General features: G+C 37.5%; 1 protein-coding gene across 1 annotated transcript in view; it reads right to left on the bottom strand.

Moving 5' to 3' along the window:
- Nucleotides 1–1,377: 1,377 nt before the first annotated feature.
- The window catches only part of MARCHF1 (membrane associated ring-CH-type finger 1), a 34,492-nt gene continuing 15,382 nt past the window's right edge, over nucleotides 1,378–20,487 (bottom strand). Inside the window, exons 2-4 of the mRNA XM_031048819.1 lie at nucleotides 20,285–20,465; nucleotides 4,130–4,277; nucleotides 1,378–1,679 (exon numbers count right to left, since the gene is read on the bottom strand). Of these exons, the coding sequence (XP_030904679.1) occupies nucleotides 1,378–1,679; nucleotides 4,130–4,277; nucleotides 20,285–20,465 (631 nt within the window). The remainder of the gene's footprint in view (nucleotides 1,680–4,129; nucleotides 4,278–20,284; nucleotides 20,466–20,487) is intronic.

The raw sequence follows: 20,487 nt of genomic DNA, 5'->3' as shown, positions 1-20,487 counted from the left end.
ATGTTACTTTCAGGCCCCAGACTTGTCCATGCCAGTACGTAACTACTGCAGGCCAATACTTGCTGTTGTGTCCTGATGGTAAACATCAGAGATATGAGAAGTGAATCACAAAAATGGTTCTTTATATATAATTCACCCTGTCGGACACCATATTACAACTACATTCATTTATCTATTGCACCTTTTAATGCTATTCACACTTCATTTTTATATGAGATTGTTCAAAACACAAAGAAGTTAACTGAACTGTAAATCTCTAACACCTCAAGTTTACCTGTACAGAGGGAAACCACTGATTTATTTTTTCAGTCAGGAAGATAAAAACTAACTTTTCAGAACAAGGAGATAAAAACTAATGTTCTGTTAAAATATGTAGGTATATTCTCTTACCTCTACTGTCCTCTATCATGAATCTTAAGAAATAAAACCAAAATTGGCTTCCATCTTCCCTATGTGTCATCCTTTTTCAGACCTTTGATAATATGCTATTTATTTTTGTGTGATTCAGCACTGAACTGCATTTTTTTCATTTATAGTTTTGCCTCAAATCTTTGTGTATCCAAATTATGTCTAATTCACTCTTACAAAGAAAAATGAACAGATGAGCTGCTCTTCTAAATACGTACTAACACATTCTCTCCTTCCTGTTTTTGTTTTGCAGACAGCTGTACTTAAAAAAAATCTGTAGCTCATGGAGACATGAGTTTATACTGGTTGGAGTTACTTACTTCTCAAAAATTCAGGCATATTCAGAACAATACTACCCTTCAAATGTCTCAAATATCCTCAGTTGACAGCACTCCCCAAACTTTCAGGCTCCACTGCAGTCACATGAATGTTTGTTACCATATGAGGCTTAGAGAGTGAGTACCAAGATAGAACTCTGTACTTCGCTTCAGTTAATGCATATAACTTGACTGGTACCCTCTTGAAGTGTATCTTGAAGAAGATAAATAGCAAATACACAACTCTTAGTAGTAAACAGATTAAAAGTTTTTGTTTTCTGTAAACAAAATGATTCCATCAGGTCTCTTCCTACTTTCCCAGCCATCAAATTTAAATTAAAAAAAAAAGAAGTACTATTGTCACATTGGTTTGGCATTGTCTGTTAAACCTGTTCTCTATTGCACTTTCTACACTTACTTCCACTTTACTACACTTGGTGACTAATTGAGGAACTACTTCACAAACGGTCACATTCCATACAGTAACAAGTTGCTTTGCTGGATCCATTTTCCTCGTAGGATTTTGTTTTTTTGTGTGGTTTTTGTTCTTTTTAACTGAAAAAAATGCACAGTCGTTTCTGCTCTCTTTTAGCATTTGTAGTGTACAAAACACTACATCTCATTCTGCAGGAAAGAAATAATGCTGCCTCTGTCAAACTGGCATGACCTCAGACATCATTTCTTCAGCTTCTGGTTGAGAGTTTGTACCTGTCTGTGCTACTGGCACCACTACTGCGTCCTTGATATCTGAGGTCTGAGTGCACAAAGAGTTCTTATCCTCCAGTTTTTTGGTGGTGTCTGGGCAGTTCTGAACAAAGATCACTCTGTTGTAGGCTTTCAACCTGCGCCACAGCTGAACATACACCTTACATTGCACGTACATGAAGACCAGGCCCCCCGTGAATCCAATGGCCACCACAACGAGTTTTGTCCAAAATGGCCATTCAAGGACACCTTTAAAATAAAACATTAATATAAATTACTGTTGTTATACATTGAACAACAAGCACTGAGTTTCAGTAAAATATTTTGAAAACAAGCCACTTACTTGCTAAGAATTCTGGGTATGTACATGCTATTGGGGCAGTTGTGACTCAAGCAGAAAATAGCAGCAGTTTCCTATCCTATAGGCCAGCCAAGAAACTACATCTGCCTCCCGCTTTCAACTGACTTCACCACAATTTGGTCAAATAATAAATGAAAGGCTACTTGCACAAAGGAAGTACAATGCTTGATAACATTGATAGCTGTAGTTTTCTCTGTCATAGCAGTACTTTGAAATAGTAACTATTAAGTGATGGTGCCAGCTGTTTTTTTTTAATTTGCAGCAAAATGAAAGCATACAAAGACCTTGAAAATCACTTTGTATCTGCCTAAACTGCTATTACTCTACTTAATTGAACTTGCCAGAGACAAACCCTTATGTATTCATTAAATTCGTTCACAAAATGTTTGTCATGCCTTTCTTCAATCCCCTGTTCCTGGAATCAGAAGAAGTAACAAAGAACACTTTGCCAAGGTGTCATATCCAGTGATGTGTTCTTTCTCTCATTTTCCCCTTTAATAACTGGGTTTAAATATCACTGTCTCTTTCTTGCTCTTAAATGTGAAAACAGTACGGTTAGCATCTGACTAAGCCTACCAGTGGGTAAAGGCACTTAGAATCGGCAAGTCACAGCTGGAGTGCTGAGCTCAGAAGAAAGAGCCTGAATAAACAGCTCTGCTTTCGTTCAGAGTTTCTTCCACTTCTTAATATTAAAGATGTGCTGCTGCTGCTTCATCCATGGTTATACAGAAAGTGTCATTTGTTGCTTAACTAGTATGGCACAGTGAATTTTGCATCATGCAGTATGTTCCAGAATTGCTGTATTTTAACAAACTTGAGATTTATTAGGAGAGGTAAAGCTCAGACCTTCTTCTTCATGCAGAGCAAATTTATGTGAAACGTGATTTCCTACCAGTGGTGCCATATAAATTTTAGAATATTTTAAATAGATTTTAAATTGTCCTTTCTATTGACCAGTGACAGTTTTACCAATGAAGAGGCTTACACTTTTATTTATTTGTATCATATCCTTTCTTAAGGAGAAAAACAAAATCAAACAACCCTTTAAATGTTTTAAAATACATGTTAAAAAGATCTGAACTTACACAATATTAACAAACAATACTAGTGCTCAGAGCTTTCAGATTTTCTCCTCTAAAGATGTTTATAAAGTGTTTTTTCCTCCTGTGTTCACTGTCTTTTTCCCAGCATTTCCCATTTAAAGAGAGATAATGAAGAGAAAAGCAAACAACAGATATGGCTCTTCCCTGTCCTCTTCCTCCCTGAGGTTTGATTTTGTAAAAGTACCACCCCCTCTGCCAACATTTTTTTTGAGATATGGAAAATAAAGTTACCCATCTAGAAAGAAGGCAAAACAGACTATACAGTATACATTCGTCTGTGAGTTACTGAGGCTTGTTACATATTTTCCTCTCATAGGGAAGAAAGGCAAGCATCAGGAGTATCATCAAATATTTATCTATCAAGGCACAAAGCTCTGCCTGTTTTGCTTTCTGTGTTAACTTCAGAGCATATCACAAAGCTACAGACCCTTGTCCTTCTGCTGCGCTTAAAGTTAATTCAGATAGCAACACAAAGGCTTTTATCATCATGATCATATTTAAGATTAAATTTAAGACCAAACAGACTTAGATTTGAAATGGAAAACAGTAGTTCAGTTTGGAACACAGTTTCCACATGGGGTACAAAGAAACCTAGTTGTGTTAAACACATATTTTGTTACACATGGCCAGTTGGGTTTTTGTTATGTCCACAGATGAAGACTCCACAACCTCTCTGCTCCAGTGTTTGACCACCCTCACAATAAAACCAACTGGCATTCACAGTGAAATTCCATTTAAAAGGATGCAGGGATGGCTTTCCATATTTCTTAAGTTCTACATGAAGGACTAACACAACTGGAACGCAGTCTCTTGGAACTTTGTATGAGGAAGCTTGTTGATGAAAGGGCTCTATCATGTTTTACAGGATATCAAGGTTCAAGTGGGTAATATAAACAAATCACTATTTTTTGACCTGAACTTGCACTGGGCTGTTTGAATTTGACTCAGCAGCTTTTTGTCTGAACTTCAGAAATATCTAGATAATGGGAGTTTAACCTAAGAAAAAACAGCAGGCTAGTTGAGCCATGGCAATGATTACACTAAGTAGAGGTCTCTCTGCAGGGCATAACAGGCTTTTAACACTGATGCACTCATTACTTCTGCATTAAAGCAATTGATGTAGCCATGTATCAGTGAGCTGTTATTTAAGAACAGAATGTGACTGGTTACATACCTGCCTCTCAAAGCCATCCATTGCATTATCAACAAGACTGAGAAAGGTAGAAAATACTTACCATTATCATTGCCTTGTTTAATTTCCTCAGCGGTTCTGTCAATTAAAACATACAATGACCAAACAACACAGGTAATTGCAATTACGTGGAATGTGACTGAACAAACTATTTTCCTCCTCTCACTTGTTGTCATCTGTAGTTTCTCCCACTGTAATGAAAAAAATAAATCAAAGTTAGAATTTTAAAATAGTACAATAAACTGATTCTCTTTCTACCAAAAAGAAAAAAAAAGCAGTAATTAATAAAATTAACAAATCCTTTTATTTTTATAATACACATTAGAGTAGTATGTGCATCATCACTGTAAAATTCATAATGATATTACTTTTACGGGTTCAGAGGAATGAAGAGTTCCGTTTCTGTCTGCTTGCAAATGACATCTGAAGTAATCTTATTATAGCACAGCCAAAACATGTTAATAGACAGGTAAGAAGCTGAATATTCATTTTAACTTTACCTGATGCACACTTCTGGTGATGAGAGAATTAGGAAAACCCAGACTTTAGTCTTTAATACTTACACTGTTCTCACCTATTCTCAGTTGCTTAAACTTAGAGGAATCAGTATGGAGCAGTAAATTACGAGCATAAGAAATGCAACAGCATTGAGGATTAAATTCAATAAATTTGAAAAGATGATTACATGGAAATGATTGTACATGAAAGCAGTCTGCCTTGGTAATGCAAGAAGGATCTTCCAGGCACATGTTTGTGAATTATGGCCCTAAATCCATCATACATCTGTGAATTATGGCAATAAATCCTATCTTAAGGCTATTTTAAGATGAAATAAGCTATTCTCTGCATTTAAACAATGCAACTCTTTGGGCCAATTTTTAATCATCTTGCTTGTGAAGATGTATTTTTTTTAGCACTTCTTTAAAATAAACCTCTTCTCTACTAAAATGCTTACCTTGAAAAACAGATGAAAGAATGACATTTAAAACCAAAATGCCTCAATTGCAATGAATAATCTCAGAGCTGGTCGCTAGCATCTGATACATGGAACAAGTACAAACCACAATACAACAGTGCCACCTCCCTGCAGTTGTGCTCATGCAAGACTGAACTGTGCTTCAGTGTGCAGGCCCTAGCACAGACCACCAGCACAGGAAAGCTGCTCGTTGCCAACATGTACCTTTACTGCACTCCTGCAGTGGTTCCTAGTCTTTTTCAGGTGCTAAACCTGGATCAAAACCACTGGCCACTTCAGCACACTGAGGTGGTATAAATTTGCTTTGAAGGTACGAGTTTGGCTTTGTTTTCCTTGTTTGAGGTTGCTTTGGAGCTTTTTTTTGTTGTTTTTGTTGGCTGGCTTGGATTTTATATTTTGTTTTGATTTGTTATAGGAAAATAACAATTTTCCCCTAAATTGCTTATGTATAGTTTTGGAGATAGCATTAAAGCTAGATGCTTACACTTGAACCTGAACCAGTATGGCAGTTCTTGTCTGAATACTGCTTGCTGTCCTGTCACATTTTGAAGGAGCACAACTGCACTAAAACGTTCATGCAATGTCACCAAGACGGCTAACTTTCAGAAATGCTTCTTCCTGCCCCTAGTTTTACAACAGTAGTTACTGGACCAAACAAATTTCAGTCTTTAGTGGCAGTTAAACTTGCACATTTCAGAGCTGTTGCCTCAAAACAGAATCTCTGGAGCATTTTCTAGCCCTTACTAGAGTTTTACAGTCACAAGGCTTACATAATTATATAGAAGAACTGAACTATTTCCTGAGTTATATACAAAGAGACAGTGCTAGCAGTTTATTTCCTAGCTAATACTTCATTTTCTGATACATCTACTTAGAAATGAAAACTAAGCTTCCTGGGTTCTGTACAGCAGTCTCGGAAAATGGGAGGCATGAAAAAAAGTAAACCAACAAAAAAACCCAGAACCTTATATTCATTGTAGTTCATGTAGGTAGTATTGAGCAAACAGACTGTGGCATTATCATCAATCTTATCATATCATTACCGTCACCAGGTTACACAGCATTTGACCTAGAGACTTTCATCCTTTTTGCAGCGAAAATTCAATTCAGGCCTTGCAAAAGGCTTTCTTTCCAAAGAAAAAGTGGTCTTTGTCCACATGGAAGAAGAGATTTTACCTTAACCTTTCATTTACCTGTGGATGCTTTGTGAGAAATCAATGCTGAACATAACAAAGAATGAACTGTGTTTATAAACAGAAGGTTTTTTTGCAATCTCAACTCTGATGCTATGCATTTTGGTCTACTGGAGAGAAGATTCTGAGCTAAATTTTCACTGTCATGTATACCTCCAGTCTCCTTACAGCCTTTTTACTCTTACAGAAACACAGAATCCCAAGGGTTGGAAGGGACCTCGAAAGATCATCTAGTCCAACCCCCATGCAAGAGCAGGGTAACCTAGAGTATATCACACAGGAACTTGTCCAGGGGGGCCTTGAATATCTGCAGCGTAGAAGACTCCACAACCCCCCTGGGCAACCTGTTCCAGTGCTCTGTCACTCTTACAGTAAAGAAGTTCTTCCTGATGTTAACGTGGAACCTCCTATGCTCCAGTTTACACCCATTGCCCCTTGTCCTATCACTGGATACACAAAAGTCTTAATGTCGATCTGAACACCCAGACAAATACAGCTATTTCATGTGACATTTTAAAGTCAAAGAAGAAGGTTGGTCCAATTTCTCTAAATGCAAACATTTTGTAAGTGGGGTAAAAAAAAAAAAAAGCAAAACTGAATGACCAACAGGCAGGATAAGTAAATAAAGGAACAAGCTCACAGACTTCTGCTGAGATTGACAAGAAAGGTATATCAGAAGAGGGAGCTAGCAGAAATGGGCTAAAGCAGACTTTTTTTGCTAACATCCTGTGATCAGATCCAGCCAGAAAGCAAGCGAAGGCCTGCCCGACTCTGATTCCTTTCTCTGGCCCCTTTACTTCTCCCACCAGACAGCATGCCTGTGTGTCTAGTCTACCACCAGAAATAAGCTGGCTGGCAGGGGACTCAGAGAGGCCACCAGGACGCTGGTCATTATGGAACTGGAGGACTGTGTAGAGTCCCACTGGGATGCAAGAAAGGACCTAGAGACCTGCTCACACAGACACGGGGGGGATCAAAGTACTTGGGAGCAATTAATGCTCTTAAAGAGTAAAAGAGGTGTGCTTTTGTTCTGCCCTGCCACAGCTGCAGTCCCAGTTCTCATCTCAACTCCAGTCATGATGGGCGGAACTCAGAAGGGGAAGTTCAGTTAAACTTTGCGCTTTTCACCTGGTGATTCCTGTGGTAGCCACAGCAATTTATCTGTCCTACTCATGTATTTTAGCTTGGCTGAACAGAGAGTACTATATGACTACTGTCACTCCCTAGTAGACAACTGATGTTAGTAGATAAGGCAACAATTTATGGTGTCCTGGAGCAGAAAAAGGCAATTCACGATTTTAGAATATTTCCAGTTGGCTTAAATAAAAAATTTAATTGTTTCTGTTAGCACAGACTTTCTTGGATAAAAGCATAGGTAGGGAAATAAAAAATTGCTCGAATATCCACAGCAAAGGCCACAATATATTGAGCAGTGAAACCATTACCCACTTGTACTTTAGGACTCAATATACCTTAAAGTTATGTGGATAAGTTCGGCAGGTGCTACCATGTTACAGAGCATACCAATGCCTCCTTAACAACTCAGAAATTCACCCTGCTGTATTTGGAAGGTTCTGCAGTTCTCATGGCATGAGTTCTACATTCATGACAACAAGGTAAAATAAAATGCATCATCTTTTATCATCTTCATCAGTGCTCCAGAAAAATGTGCAACCATCAGGGTGATGACCCCCAAGGAAGTTGTGAATGCTCCATCCCTGGCAGTGTTCAAGACCAGGTTGGACCAGAGCCTTGGGTGATATGGTTTAGTGTGAGGTGTCCCTACCCATGGCAGGGGGGTCGGAACTAGATGATCTTAAGGTCCTTTCCAACCCTAACTATTCTATGATTCTGTGATGCTCTCACATGCCATGGATAGAATATCAGAGCCACCAAGAACAGAAAAACACAAAAATAAGTGCCCAAATGCAATTTTCCTTGGAAACCCATATGTTAATACACATAAAGAGACTTGAAGGGGGAAAAGAAATGAAAGAGACTGTAACAGCTAGAGGAGACATTTATAATGACTTCCAAATTATTGAGACTCTAAATTGATAGACACCCAAACACTGTAACTTTTGCCTGACCACCTCTGAAGCACCCCTCCACTGTTGTACATCTAATTGTCCTCACCCAGAGATTCCTTAATCCTGACAGCAATACAGACACAGACAGGAAATCATGAGAGATGCAGATGGTTTAATGTCTTGCAAATGCAAGCAATTGTCTGAATACCGTTATGCTCCACAGAACAGGTATGCCACAACAGGTGTGCCAAAACACTCTAACATCTAAAGACTGCAACATCTTTTACACAAGTCGCCCAAACCCCCCCCACACACAACGCAACGATACATGTCCTAAGAAGAAAGCTTGAAATAGCCCCAGCCCCCTTTCTATTTTCTGAATGAGCTTTCTGAACATTACACTTGCAGTGTGCTCTGCAAACCACAGGAGGGTGACAGGAGACTGTCTGCCTGCTTCAGAGGCTCCTACCAGGAAGAATGAACTGCAGAAGGAAAGAAGGTGGATTGTAAATGTGACAAGAAACAGTCCTCCCACCCCAAACACCACTTACAGCTACTGCTAAAAAACTATGTGCACCTCAGCCTGAATTCCTGAGCTTTACTGCTGGATAAATTTGGAATAATCTTGAAAGTGGCAGCTGTAAAACACTGTTCTAAGGTTTCTACCTCGTGCTCTGGTTTTGGTTCTTAAAGACTCTGAAATTTTAAGGGAATGGTTACTGATTTCAAAACCCACTCTTGCAATTACAAAATGCAGTCATGAGTCTTCTGGGTAAAGTTAAAGAAAATCAAAACAAAACCAAAATAAAATATAGCCTACTCACAGGGAACATCTAAATCATATGCAACCAACCACTTCCCTTTCCTGTAACATAGTCTCATAAAATCCCTGGTGTTTATTTTAAAGGACCAAAATCTACCTCCCTGGACGTCACTTCTAATAGAAGGTTGGGTAATCAGTATCAACAACTAAAGATGGATATTTTCTTAATATCCTCTGAAAACAGATTGTCTGCTTCATATCCTAGAGATCCCAATACAGCCTCTCTTCTTAACAGAAGCAAATCTGCAATTTTAATTCCCTCCCATACTTAAGCTTTCTGCAAAGTGGTTTCATGACTGCCCAATGCAGAACCAAAAGATTCACACTGATTCATACACAAAAGCTATTACCACATCACAGAATTGCACCGTGCAGACTGCTGCTTGTGTTCCTTTCCCCCCCTTTCAGATTGTAGGTTGATTGCCTGCCTGCCCCCATCCACCATTTTGTGTCCACACATTGCCTCCTGCTAGTGGTAATCTTCCCTCACATTGGCCATGACAGTTCATCTACATAGATGTCCTGAAGCAACTCCATATCTGCTGCAGGTTTGTAGGTTCAAACCTCTACAACTCTCACAGGAGCTCATCACTGACAATGCCAAATTGAAGATGAAGTTAATGGGCTGCTTTGAAACATGCTATAAATGCTTGGACTTCTAACTCCTGGGTATTTTCAGGAGCCCCGATTTTAAAAATTGCAGATAAGGAGATTTGACAGAGGAATCTTATACAGCCATGACATTGCTAATATTAAATATTTTTTCCCATTCTGACATATTTCTATCCATCATTTAGCAAAAAAATGACAACAAATGGAATGTAAACAGTACCCACAGCTGGAAGGATGTCCTTCTGCTCTCACCTAGAGCTAAAGTCATCACGCAACATTTCCTGGATTCTTTCTACAATCTAAAGAAAGACCTTGCGCCAACCTCTACTTTGGAATAGCCATGCCTGCAAAATGAAGGCTAAAATAATTTACTAAGGGCTGTCGTAGAAACTGCACTCTGCACACAAACTAGGAATACACAAAAACCATCTTTCTTCTCTCAAACCAGGCCTGAATGATCTACCCAGCACTTCTGAAAAAAGCTTTAAAGAACTGGGGCAGTGTATGATGAAGTGAGCCAAGCACTCAAGATATGTCAGTAGTCTGAACATGTAGCTTAGAGTATACTGAGTGGTTTAGGCAGGCTTTTCTGGTCACTTGCTGCAGTACTAATTGGTTCAGTCTCCACAGTAACCTGTTCATTATCAGCTGGAGGAAAGCAGCTGTAACAGTAGTTTGCAGGAAGGGAATTTGTTCAGCAGGTGGATGAGGGAGAAATAATAGTAATAAAGGACAACAGGGCTCCACACACATTGGGAGAACAAAATAGCCTCCTGCAGATTTGAAGTGCTGATGAGAGATGAGACCTCAAACCTTGTAATTTGACTAAAAGCCACTCCATGCCACCCTAAACATGTGGCTAGAGTGTACCTGAGGGACGATGCGTGCCTCACTGCACTCTTCTCCAACATAAGAAGCGCCCCTCATGCAGTCCAACAGAATGTGTCAGGTCTGATGGCTAAAAAGAAAAGGGATTGGCCCCTGAAAACACCTCCTTTGTGTTCTTTTCCCCAAACACATCCAGAGCACTTTTAGAGACAAACAACTGAGCAGGTTCATAAAAGCAAAGAAAATGTATTTGTTGTTGCTTGTCATCAAAAGGTACATCCCAGAGAAAAAAAAAAAAACTCTTGTAAGGATCAAGATTAGAAGACCTGTAACATTAGCCATAGTACACAAAAACAAAAGCAATTTAAAAAATCCCAACTTGTAGGGTGCATCATAGAGCCATATCAATGCACAACCCTACCTTGATCTATTTAGCTCATTAGATGAGCTGGTACAAATCCTTTTCTGGCAAACCTGTTTGAAGTTTGCCTAAAATCTATTTCTGTCCCCAGGTGATAGTAAATAAAGCCCTCTGAAATTCAAATGAATATCTATGGTGTATTTAAAACACCTGTTAAAAGTTTAAAACTGAACCAGAAATGGGTGCATATCTAAAGACAAGCACACTTTAATTTGCCTTTATGTGGGATATGCAGGCCTAGAGTAATAAAAGAATCACATAATGGAAAATCTCATTTTGATAAACACTTTAAGATTATCATCTGCAAAGACTAATAGTTCAGTTTTATCAAAACCAATCTTTAATAACTGACAGTTAAAAGAGCTGGACTTGAGCGATATAATCAGGATGCACTCTTCACAAACTTAGGCGATTTTTTAGCTGTGTATGTCATCAATTAGCAGACCCTTAAAAAGTGTGAAATGGGGGTATTAAGCAATTAGAGAAGACAATTTCTAAAATGAAGTAGATGTTTTTGCAATCTGAAAGTACCATTGAGAAAACTTGTAATTTACAACTAGAACTTCAGTATCTGCATCCTCATCATCCCAACACAGAATAAAGAAGAAAAAAAATGCTATGCTTTGGAAATACAGGACTAGTGAGACCTTGTGTCCCTCTCATCCAATGGTCTGTCTCAGCCAGCGGCCAACACCAGATGCTTCAGAGAAATGTGCAAGAAACCCCCAGGCAAGTAATTATAGCATAATCTCTCCATATTGGGTACTTCTTCCTAGCTCCCATCTGCTAGAAATTATTGCATCAACATATAGAATGTGAAAATACTCTACCAAATGTTTATTTTCCAAGCATCCTCTTTGAATGCTGATACAACATTAACCAGTTCTTTGTTCATTAGAAGTCTACATGATCAGACTTTGGTGCTATCATGAACTTCCTTTTTACAACTGCTGTTTCTCTTCTTGCCTTGTAAGCTATTTAAGAAAAGGATCGTTATATCCTAGCACAGTACACTTCATCTCCCTCATCTAAAAAGATGATCCTGACAGATAAACTGCAGGTGAAACACTAAACCACTGGTCGGGAATGAATTATCACCACAATGCAAAACTATGGATAATATCTGGTACTGAAAACATGAGACACATATCTAGAACTCTAGAAAATATTTATATTAGGTGACTGGGCATATTTATTACTCAAAAATAAAAATAAAAAAAAACAACCAAGCTACATATGGGCAACTCATAAAGAAGCAAGGAAAAAAGGGGCTAGAATCTATGTCTCCACTAATTTCTATCACAGTTAAGAACAAGAATAGATGCTTTTACTTGCTCTTCCTACAGTATTTCTACAATCATTCTATTGAAAGGATCTGGTTCGTGTGTCACTTTTACTCTCTTTGCAGCTAGTTGTCTCAACCTCTCTCTCTGTCTTTCCAAAAGAGCAGCACACCTATTTGAACACCAGACATTCTCCTGCAGTCACTAAGTAGTAAATGCCTATAAATCACAGTCCAGCCCTCAAATAACAACTTAGGAACACAAAAAAATCCCCCCAAAACTGCACATGAAAGAAAATAATCAACCAATCTAACTACCATACCACAAAGCACAGATCATAATTTTGCTGCAAGGCCAGTTGAGATTCCATTTTCCAAACAAAGCAGGGGGGAGCGCTGCATTTTGTATTGTGTACTCTACAGGCAATACAAGAGAAGCCATGACACATGCTCCGTGCTAGATTTGAGATGGATTGTTTCAGGGTCGAAGCAAAGATGAGCCCTTCCTCCACTACAGAAGCCATAACAACCCATCTCCCAACAGTCTGTACCAAAGTTTCTGTCTCCAGAGCATGGGCTCCCTTTGCATATCTGATTGTATTTTAGCCTTAAACAGTGTGATGGATGTGGACAGAAGGCTGGGATAGCATGGTAGAAATAGGAAAAGGAGAGGAATTAGACAGAAGGATGGATATAGCAACATGCTGGAAATCAACATCCTATTACATAGTCTTGGCACGCTTCTCCAAATTTCTTTAGGCCTGTCCAATTAAAGTGAAATTCCTCTTAGGCACCTAAGACATAGTTATTATAATATATGGTCACAGTTTTGTTACAGTCTTTTCTTGCATCACCTTCTGCTCAGTATTTATCACACTGCTTAATTTCCTCGATATCAAATTGTTTAGCCTGCTGGGAAGTATCTCGAAGCACGCATTTTAAAATTAGAGTTGATGAAATAAAACTGGTGACACATAAAAAGCTAAATCAACAAATATACTTTCTGTTTATTTAGCCGTAGTTATAAATGGTGTACAGAGTCTTCTCTGGGAGTTACAACAGAATATTAGTTATTCCATCGTCCACTTACTTAGAAAATATTTTTCATCTAGATTTGCTTTCTCTTAAAACAGTGCAAGCATGAAAATTTTTATTACTGCCTTGTGCTATGTGTGCTTTGTCTTTTTTGTTTGTTGATCATGTCCTTGATTCTCCCATTTAATACGTAACTAGTTTAAACAATCTTTCCAATAGGTAAAATTCCTTAGAGTTCCAGTTTGTGTCTTACAGAATAAAAACCTAAAGCCAGGGGAACTACCTGGGGAACTTGATGCGCAACCTGGCCTACAGAAGCGTGTGTTACATCACTATAGCCCAAAGCCCTTCAGCATCTTAACAGGAACAGAGAGAAGAAGAGCAGCAAGTGGAGGAAGGAAAGGTACAAAGGTCCCCTTGCAGGCTAAGGAGTCTTGTGTGAAAAGGAGTACAGTTGACTGGAAACAGAAAGCTGTTTTTTCAGAATATCTGAAGGTCATTGAATGAAGAATAGCCATTTGGTACTGTTGGATGAACCTCATGAACATCTTGCATGTCTTTTAAACTCATTTTCTATCTCTATAGATCAAAGGTGCTTTTATCAGTTCTCTCCCCCATCACTCACTAATTTAATAGTACAAGTGAACCTGAATACTAATTTTTTTAAATGGTCTTTTTTTTCCCTGAAGTTGTAAAAGCAACTGACCTACATTGTTACCAAATGTAACTTGACTTCTGAGTTTCCCTTAACCAAAGCAGTCTGAATCATCACAATGATGTAGCTTAGTTTAAATGTATACCAAAATCCTGGTCATTTTAAATACATTGCTGTTTAAACACATCTAGATGCATCTTATTTTTGCAATTGTATATACAGTATATATGCATCTATCTGAACTGCCATGTAACAAAGATTAAAAAAAAGGAGCCAATGTGCTTCATTAGCTATAAATATGAATTTAACAAGATTACTGATTTCTCAGTGAATAGCTACAGTTACTTTCCCTGTCTTTTAATTTTCCCACAAGAGAGATTCTTTTGATCCAATTAAATAAAAATGAAATAAATGAAATTGGTGATGAGGAAAGACTACGGTAATTAACATAAAACTACAGTCTAGTGCTCTGGCAAAGAGCTGAGGGAAGCTATTCTGTCTGGAAGACCTCCAACAAATGCTTTACATTCCAATTTTGACAGATATAAATCAATAAAGATGAATAAAGATCTGAATAATTCCTGGAGAAAAAAAAATCTCATTCTTTTTCCCAAATAATTTTAATAAAAAACTACATGAAGAAAATTAAAATAACATTAAATCATAAGATATACTGAATAAACTGATTATTATTTCATTAGATCATAATTTAGATCAAGTACCATACTGCTATGTTCAAGAGAATATCACTATGTTCCTGTGTTTGAGAGAAGGCTTTTTTTTGCATGCCTTTCACCTTCCAGCATCAGCCTGTGAACTAAAACTCCATTCAGATCATCTCACATCAATAGGTCTCAGTCAAATAAATTTGAGGCAAATATCACTATAAAATTGTACATGTTAGTTATGTGAGAAATTAATATTTACATTAATCAGATCAGAACATGAGTAGCAGCCCAGTCCCATTAGAGCTGGTAAAATCCCTAGCTTCAAACTTAAACAGCAGAAATGTAATTTTTACAGAAGTCCATGAATTACAATGACTGGTTTAGGTCAATTCTTGGGTTGATTATGCTTTTAAAATGATATATTAGTAGCTATACATTTTGTGTAAAAAAGGGAGACGAGAATAATCCAAGCTCTTACAAAGTAAATGAGAGGCTGCTGAACTGCAAGATAGGGTAGGACCCACTAGTTGAAATGGAAATGAAACATTTTGATCCAAGTTGTAAACCAGCTCAGACCAAACTGTTTCTCTCAGCCTCAGAAAGCACAGAAGGATTTGTACCTTCCAGACCTGATGTTCATGGTACTGTGCAAAAGTGGGTAACACCACTAATAGCCAGATCTGGCCAGTCTCCTGAATTCCTTTTGCTTTTGTACATGCTACCAAGCAACAGAAGGAGCAACTTTGATTACTAGCAGCTAATTAGAAGATGACAGTTTTAATTTCATGTTATGGTGTAAGATTTTTTTCTGTTTACTTCTAAAAAGAATGCATGTTCAAAGCAACGACAATAGCATCACAAATGCAAAGTATCACAGCAAGACAGCTTTTTGCAAGCCAAAGGGGATGTTATGATGGTTTTAAGGTATGCGGTACATGAGGTCAGAATCTGTTGTCAGAGTTCCATGGGAACTGGAACAGCTGTGTTAATAAAAGCCATATTGAATGAAAGAGAAATAAATACAGAGGTATAAAGCTAACCCAAATTCTACCATTACAAGAAAGCTAAGGTCTATTATTCTTGTTCCGGCACAAAATGCATGACAACATTACTCTGCAAACTACAACATGCGGTCTATATACAGATAAATTAGCAGTAGAGTTCTATTACTCTCTCTCACAAATTGGGAATACAACTGTCTGAACAATGTAGTCCTTTGCATCCTTGAGGCGTCACAATAGGATATAAATGCTATAGAATTATTTTTACTTTAAAAGCTTTAATATACACATTCTCCCTCGAGCACAAAGTTATTCACTATAATGACATGATAGCCAATAAGAAAGTAATAGCTTTGTGCCTTTGTGCATACTAGTGAAGTGTCTGACCCCACATATTACAAGAAATGATTTGTGGCTAGCAATGTTTTGAGACAGTTTACTGGAAAAAAGATAACACTAGAGCAGGTTGCCTTGACAACACTGTGTAGCTGCACAAGAAGTTAAAAGGAAATGTAGGATCTTCTATGTTAAAGATTGCAAAGTATCCACCAAATTGGGTTACAAGGCAATGAATCCCACAGCAAGTCAATGCTACCTGACCTATGCAATATTAGCTATCACTTCTTACCATGAGCCTTATTAGAAAACTGATGAAAAAGCCAGATGGTTCATACTTCACAGCACAGGGCAATAAGAAGTGAACAGCAAGCATTACAATAACAAGTTCTCCAAGTTTCTCTTTTTATTTTCCTGAGAGACTCTGCAGGTTGCTTCTGGTTCTGGGAGTCTACTTTGGTAGGAGAAATGGTTTCCAATGGTGACCACTTCTGATTTCATAGCAGGATTTCACAAAGATGTCTCTGCAGGCTATATCGGTTTTGGCAGTGACCACCGTATTCATAAGTAAGAAATGTAAATATGAATTACACAGGTAGTACTTAACCAAAAATAAACACCCTTAGCATACTTCGCTGTCACTGAACTTTTCCTGCATGCTACCAGATTTTATTAAAAAAAAAAACATTTATCCACAAAGCATCCAGTTATGAATGAAATTCCCCAGGCAGTCTTTTCTAGGACTATGTTGAGCACAGAGAAGAGAGCTGAATCTGGCTCTCTCACACATTACCTAAGTGCTCTGACAACTGGATTTAAAATGGTGCAGATGACAACTGTTTTGTAAAAAATAGTCCCCTGTGCAGTCTCCAATAAGGAGAGCAGAAACAGATGTGTCCCTCCTCCAAAGTGAAACAACAAGTCTACAAGAGAAATGTTACTTAAAGATTTAATTAAGACTTTTGTTTCATCTATCAAAGCTCTCAAAGCCGCATTCTGATTTTCTTCCGTTCCTTCCATAGGGGATTCAATTTATTATTTTTATTAAGGAGCCTGTGGAATTGCTGATTCCTCTGCTTTGCAGATGGGCATTACCCAGAAACTGTCTGTTGGCGCATACACATCTTACTTGGATACACAGCTCTTACCGTTCTGATGGTCCTGTTGCAGACACAGTATCTTTAACTTACTACAGTAAAACTAAATATTTGCTTTTGGTCCAATAGTATAATCAGCATTACACCAAACCTCTGAAATCTTTCCCAAACTGATTTAACCAGTTAATCACTAATCTGACCACAAAGGGGCACTGATATGCTTGAACTGAGTTTTGCTTTGCATGGAAATTTGAGTTAGTGTGTTCTGAAACTTCTCTCCAGAACCTAAATACCCTGCTCTGGAAAGTTCTAAACCACGTGCCTCCAACTGGGACTTAAAACTTTTGATCCTGTAAAGGAGTTAAAGCTGACACAGACATTTTATCACTCTTATTATTCTGTTATAAAAAAGAACACTCCCAGTGTTGAAAGGGATGAATTCTTATACTTTTTCTTTCAGAAAGAAAATCAACCTTAACTGGTACATAATCCTTCCCTGAACAAAACACTAACTTGCTCTTCCTTAATGACCAAGAGTAACTACATGGCTACAATGTGCAATATTGCTAATGCCTCACAAAACCAAATTATTAACAAGGATTAAATAAAATCAGGAGAGAAAACAGACATCCAACACCACAGAATAATCTGCTGGGATAATGCATCGAAGTAACACATCTCATCAGATACCAGACACCTTAACTGGACAGCAAAATTGATCTTAAGGTCCTTTCCAATCCTAACTATTCTATGATTCTATGATTCTGGAGTTTAGCAAGACCTTGTGGAGAAATCTCCATTTGAAGACATTCCTGCATTTTGAACATCTTTTAATCTGACACTTTAATCCATCTCATACTCACAGTATTTTCATTCAGTTCCTGTTTCTACTACACTTCAAACACCAAATTCAAAAGATATGAAATGCAGGTTGTTACTTTACGAGGATTATATCCTTTTAAAGAGGAAATGATTTTCTCAGGATGAAGTTATTATCTGAGAAAGCTCAATAAGGAACTCCCACAAGCTTCTTGCCACTTTCTAACTCATAACAAATAAAGTCACTTTATAAATGAGAAATTCTGCATTATGGATTGCAAATGCTGAAAGGTAAAGCTACAAATGTAACTGTATTACTATAACCATAGATAGACATAACAGAGACCATGAGAAATAAAACAGACACACTAAGCAATGCTTAATATTTAATTTCTAATTTTATATTCAACCAAATAATTAGACCTGCTCAAATATATGAAACACGTGCAATACCTGTTGATCAATGCTTAAAAGGATTACTTCAAGGCAGAGACTCACTAAAATGATTAAACTTTTATTTGATGTCTGGTGCTTTCAAGGATTCTGTAACTAAGTAAGCGGAGCATATTGGCACAAGCCTATTGATTTAGTAAAGGTATCTTGATTTATGCTAACAGTATGCTGCACATTATCACTTATGGGTGCTAACAGCAGTATGATATAATATTCAAACGTTTTCACTATATGTTTTTGCTGTGAGATTTTGATAAAAAGCTGTTAGGAAACATTGAGGATGCATGAAAGGCTGAGGCATGAATAAAGATGGTAATATACCACTCAAATCAAATAGTTTGGTATATATTTAAATTCTGCTTTTGTGGTACTGCAAAAACAAAAGTATAGATGCATGTAATTAAATTCTGTAGTCTGTATTTTGCAATGCACAAGAAAGAACAAAACTTTAGAATCTCACATCATGAGTAGAGAGTAGAGATTAAAATGAAAACTGGTTGAGAGATGTGGCCCTTTCACTTCTAAAATGTCAATTCAATGCAGGTCTAATGGCCATGTAAATGACATCTTCTGGAGCAGGTCTGAAACTTACACTGTAGGGAAAATAGTTTCCTTCTTTTTTCTTTCTTTTTGTTTTAATAAAATAAGTTTCATATGGAACTAAATATGTACTCTTCTACAGGAACTAAATCTGACGTCTTTTGTTTAGGAAACACTGAAATAAAAACCTGTTTTCAGAAAAAAAAACCCAAAAGACATACACCAGGAAGGGGATTTTATACAGTTATCTCTTTCTTGTCACATTAGTTAAAATTTATCTGCAATTACTAAGCCCTAAGTCAATATAATTAAGTCGTCAGTCATCCTTTTTTTATTTACATCTGTTTCAATTTTCAGTCTCCCTGGAAAGATCTATTTGGTACTTGAGAAGTCTGTCCTTTCCTATCACAAGCTCTGCTTGTCAAACCAATCCTAATTCTCTCTTCAAAAGTGGTTATCATCAGGAACTGACTAGAAAGTTTCTCTGAATGGGAAATGAGAAGGAATTCCATTTGCTCTCCTTTCTCTGAACTGCTGCTACCTCTGTGAGGCTTACAAAATCAAAATGTCTTTTGCCATCAAAACATTACTATGTAGCCATATACTAGCTATAAGCTAATAGTTTCAACATGTTTTTCAAGGTCTCTTACACTGAAATTTCTTCTAAATCAAAACTTGCCCTGTTCTAGATTGACTCAAATTTCAAAGATAAAACCCCAAAATTATGAGAGCATTTTTAAAGAGATATTAAAGAATAAATAATTCACTCCAAAGAAAATAAACCCCACATTTGTTTGACAAACTCCTTACCATCCCTATACTGCCAACCTGTGTACCATTATATTGATTTATCCTGGAAAACAGATGAGCACAGATAATGTACATTTGACTTTCAGGATGTAAGGTCACCCTGTAGTTTATATTCTATCAACTAACCTTAATGTACGAGTGATTAATTTGCCCACAAGTGTAACAGAACAGATGCTGCTAAATTGACTGATGTTGTTACTTCATAATTGCTGTCTCCACATTGGTATATCATTCTCAACTAGAAGTTATAGGCTCAATGTAAAAATTACTGAGTGAACTGTCTGTGTTATCCAGGAGCAAAACTTGATGAGAAAAATTCCTTTTTGGCTTAAAAATATGCAGATGAGCCAGTAACAAAAAGCTGCAGATAAAAATTCTAAACACTAAAAACTGTTATTTGTGCACTTACATTGCATGTGTTCTGAAAGATTCTTCAGTCAAAATCCTCTGCTGCTGTAAATTAACTAATTTAAATGTAGACATAAAATCACCATGACTGAACAACAGCAAATACAAAACTATTTTGGACAAGCAGATGTTTCTTTAATTGGGCCAGTGATTTGCACTGCCATTGTGGCTATTTGACACTGAAGGATAATGAAATTCAAAAGCAACATACCTTCCGAAGAGGTTTGAGCTTGGTCTCCATTATAAAGTCGTACTTGCAGAGCTCACAACAGCGTGTGTCTGAGCTCTTAATCCATTGGTGCAGACAGGCCTGATGAACAAAGCGCAGGGTCCCTGTGCAGCGACACGGTGTGATGAGGGGACTTTCATCATCTCCCTCACAGTGACAGATCCTGACAGGAAGGACAGCAAGAG

The sequence above is a fragment of the Melopsittacus undulatus genome, chromosome 7 (genome assembly GCF_012275295.1).
Source record: "Melopsittacus undulatus isolate bMelUnd1 chromosome 7, bMelUnd1.mat.Z, whole genome shotgun sequence".
Taxonomy (NCBI): domain Eukaryota; kingdom Metazoa; phylum Chordata; class Aves; order Psittaciformes; family Psittaculidae; genus Melopsittacus; species Melopsittacus undulatus.
Note: the sequence above shows the minus strand (reverse complement) of the source record. Positions and strands in the feature narration are given on the sequence as shown.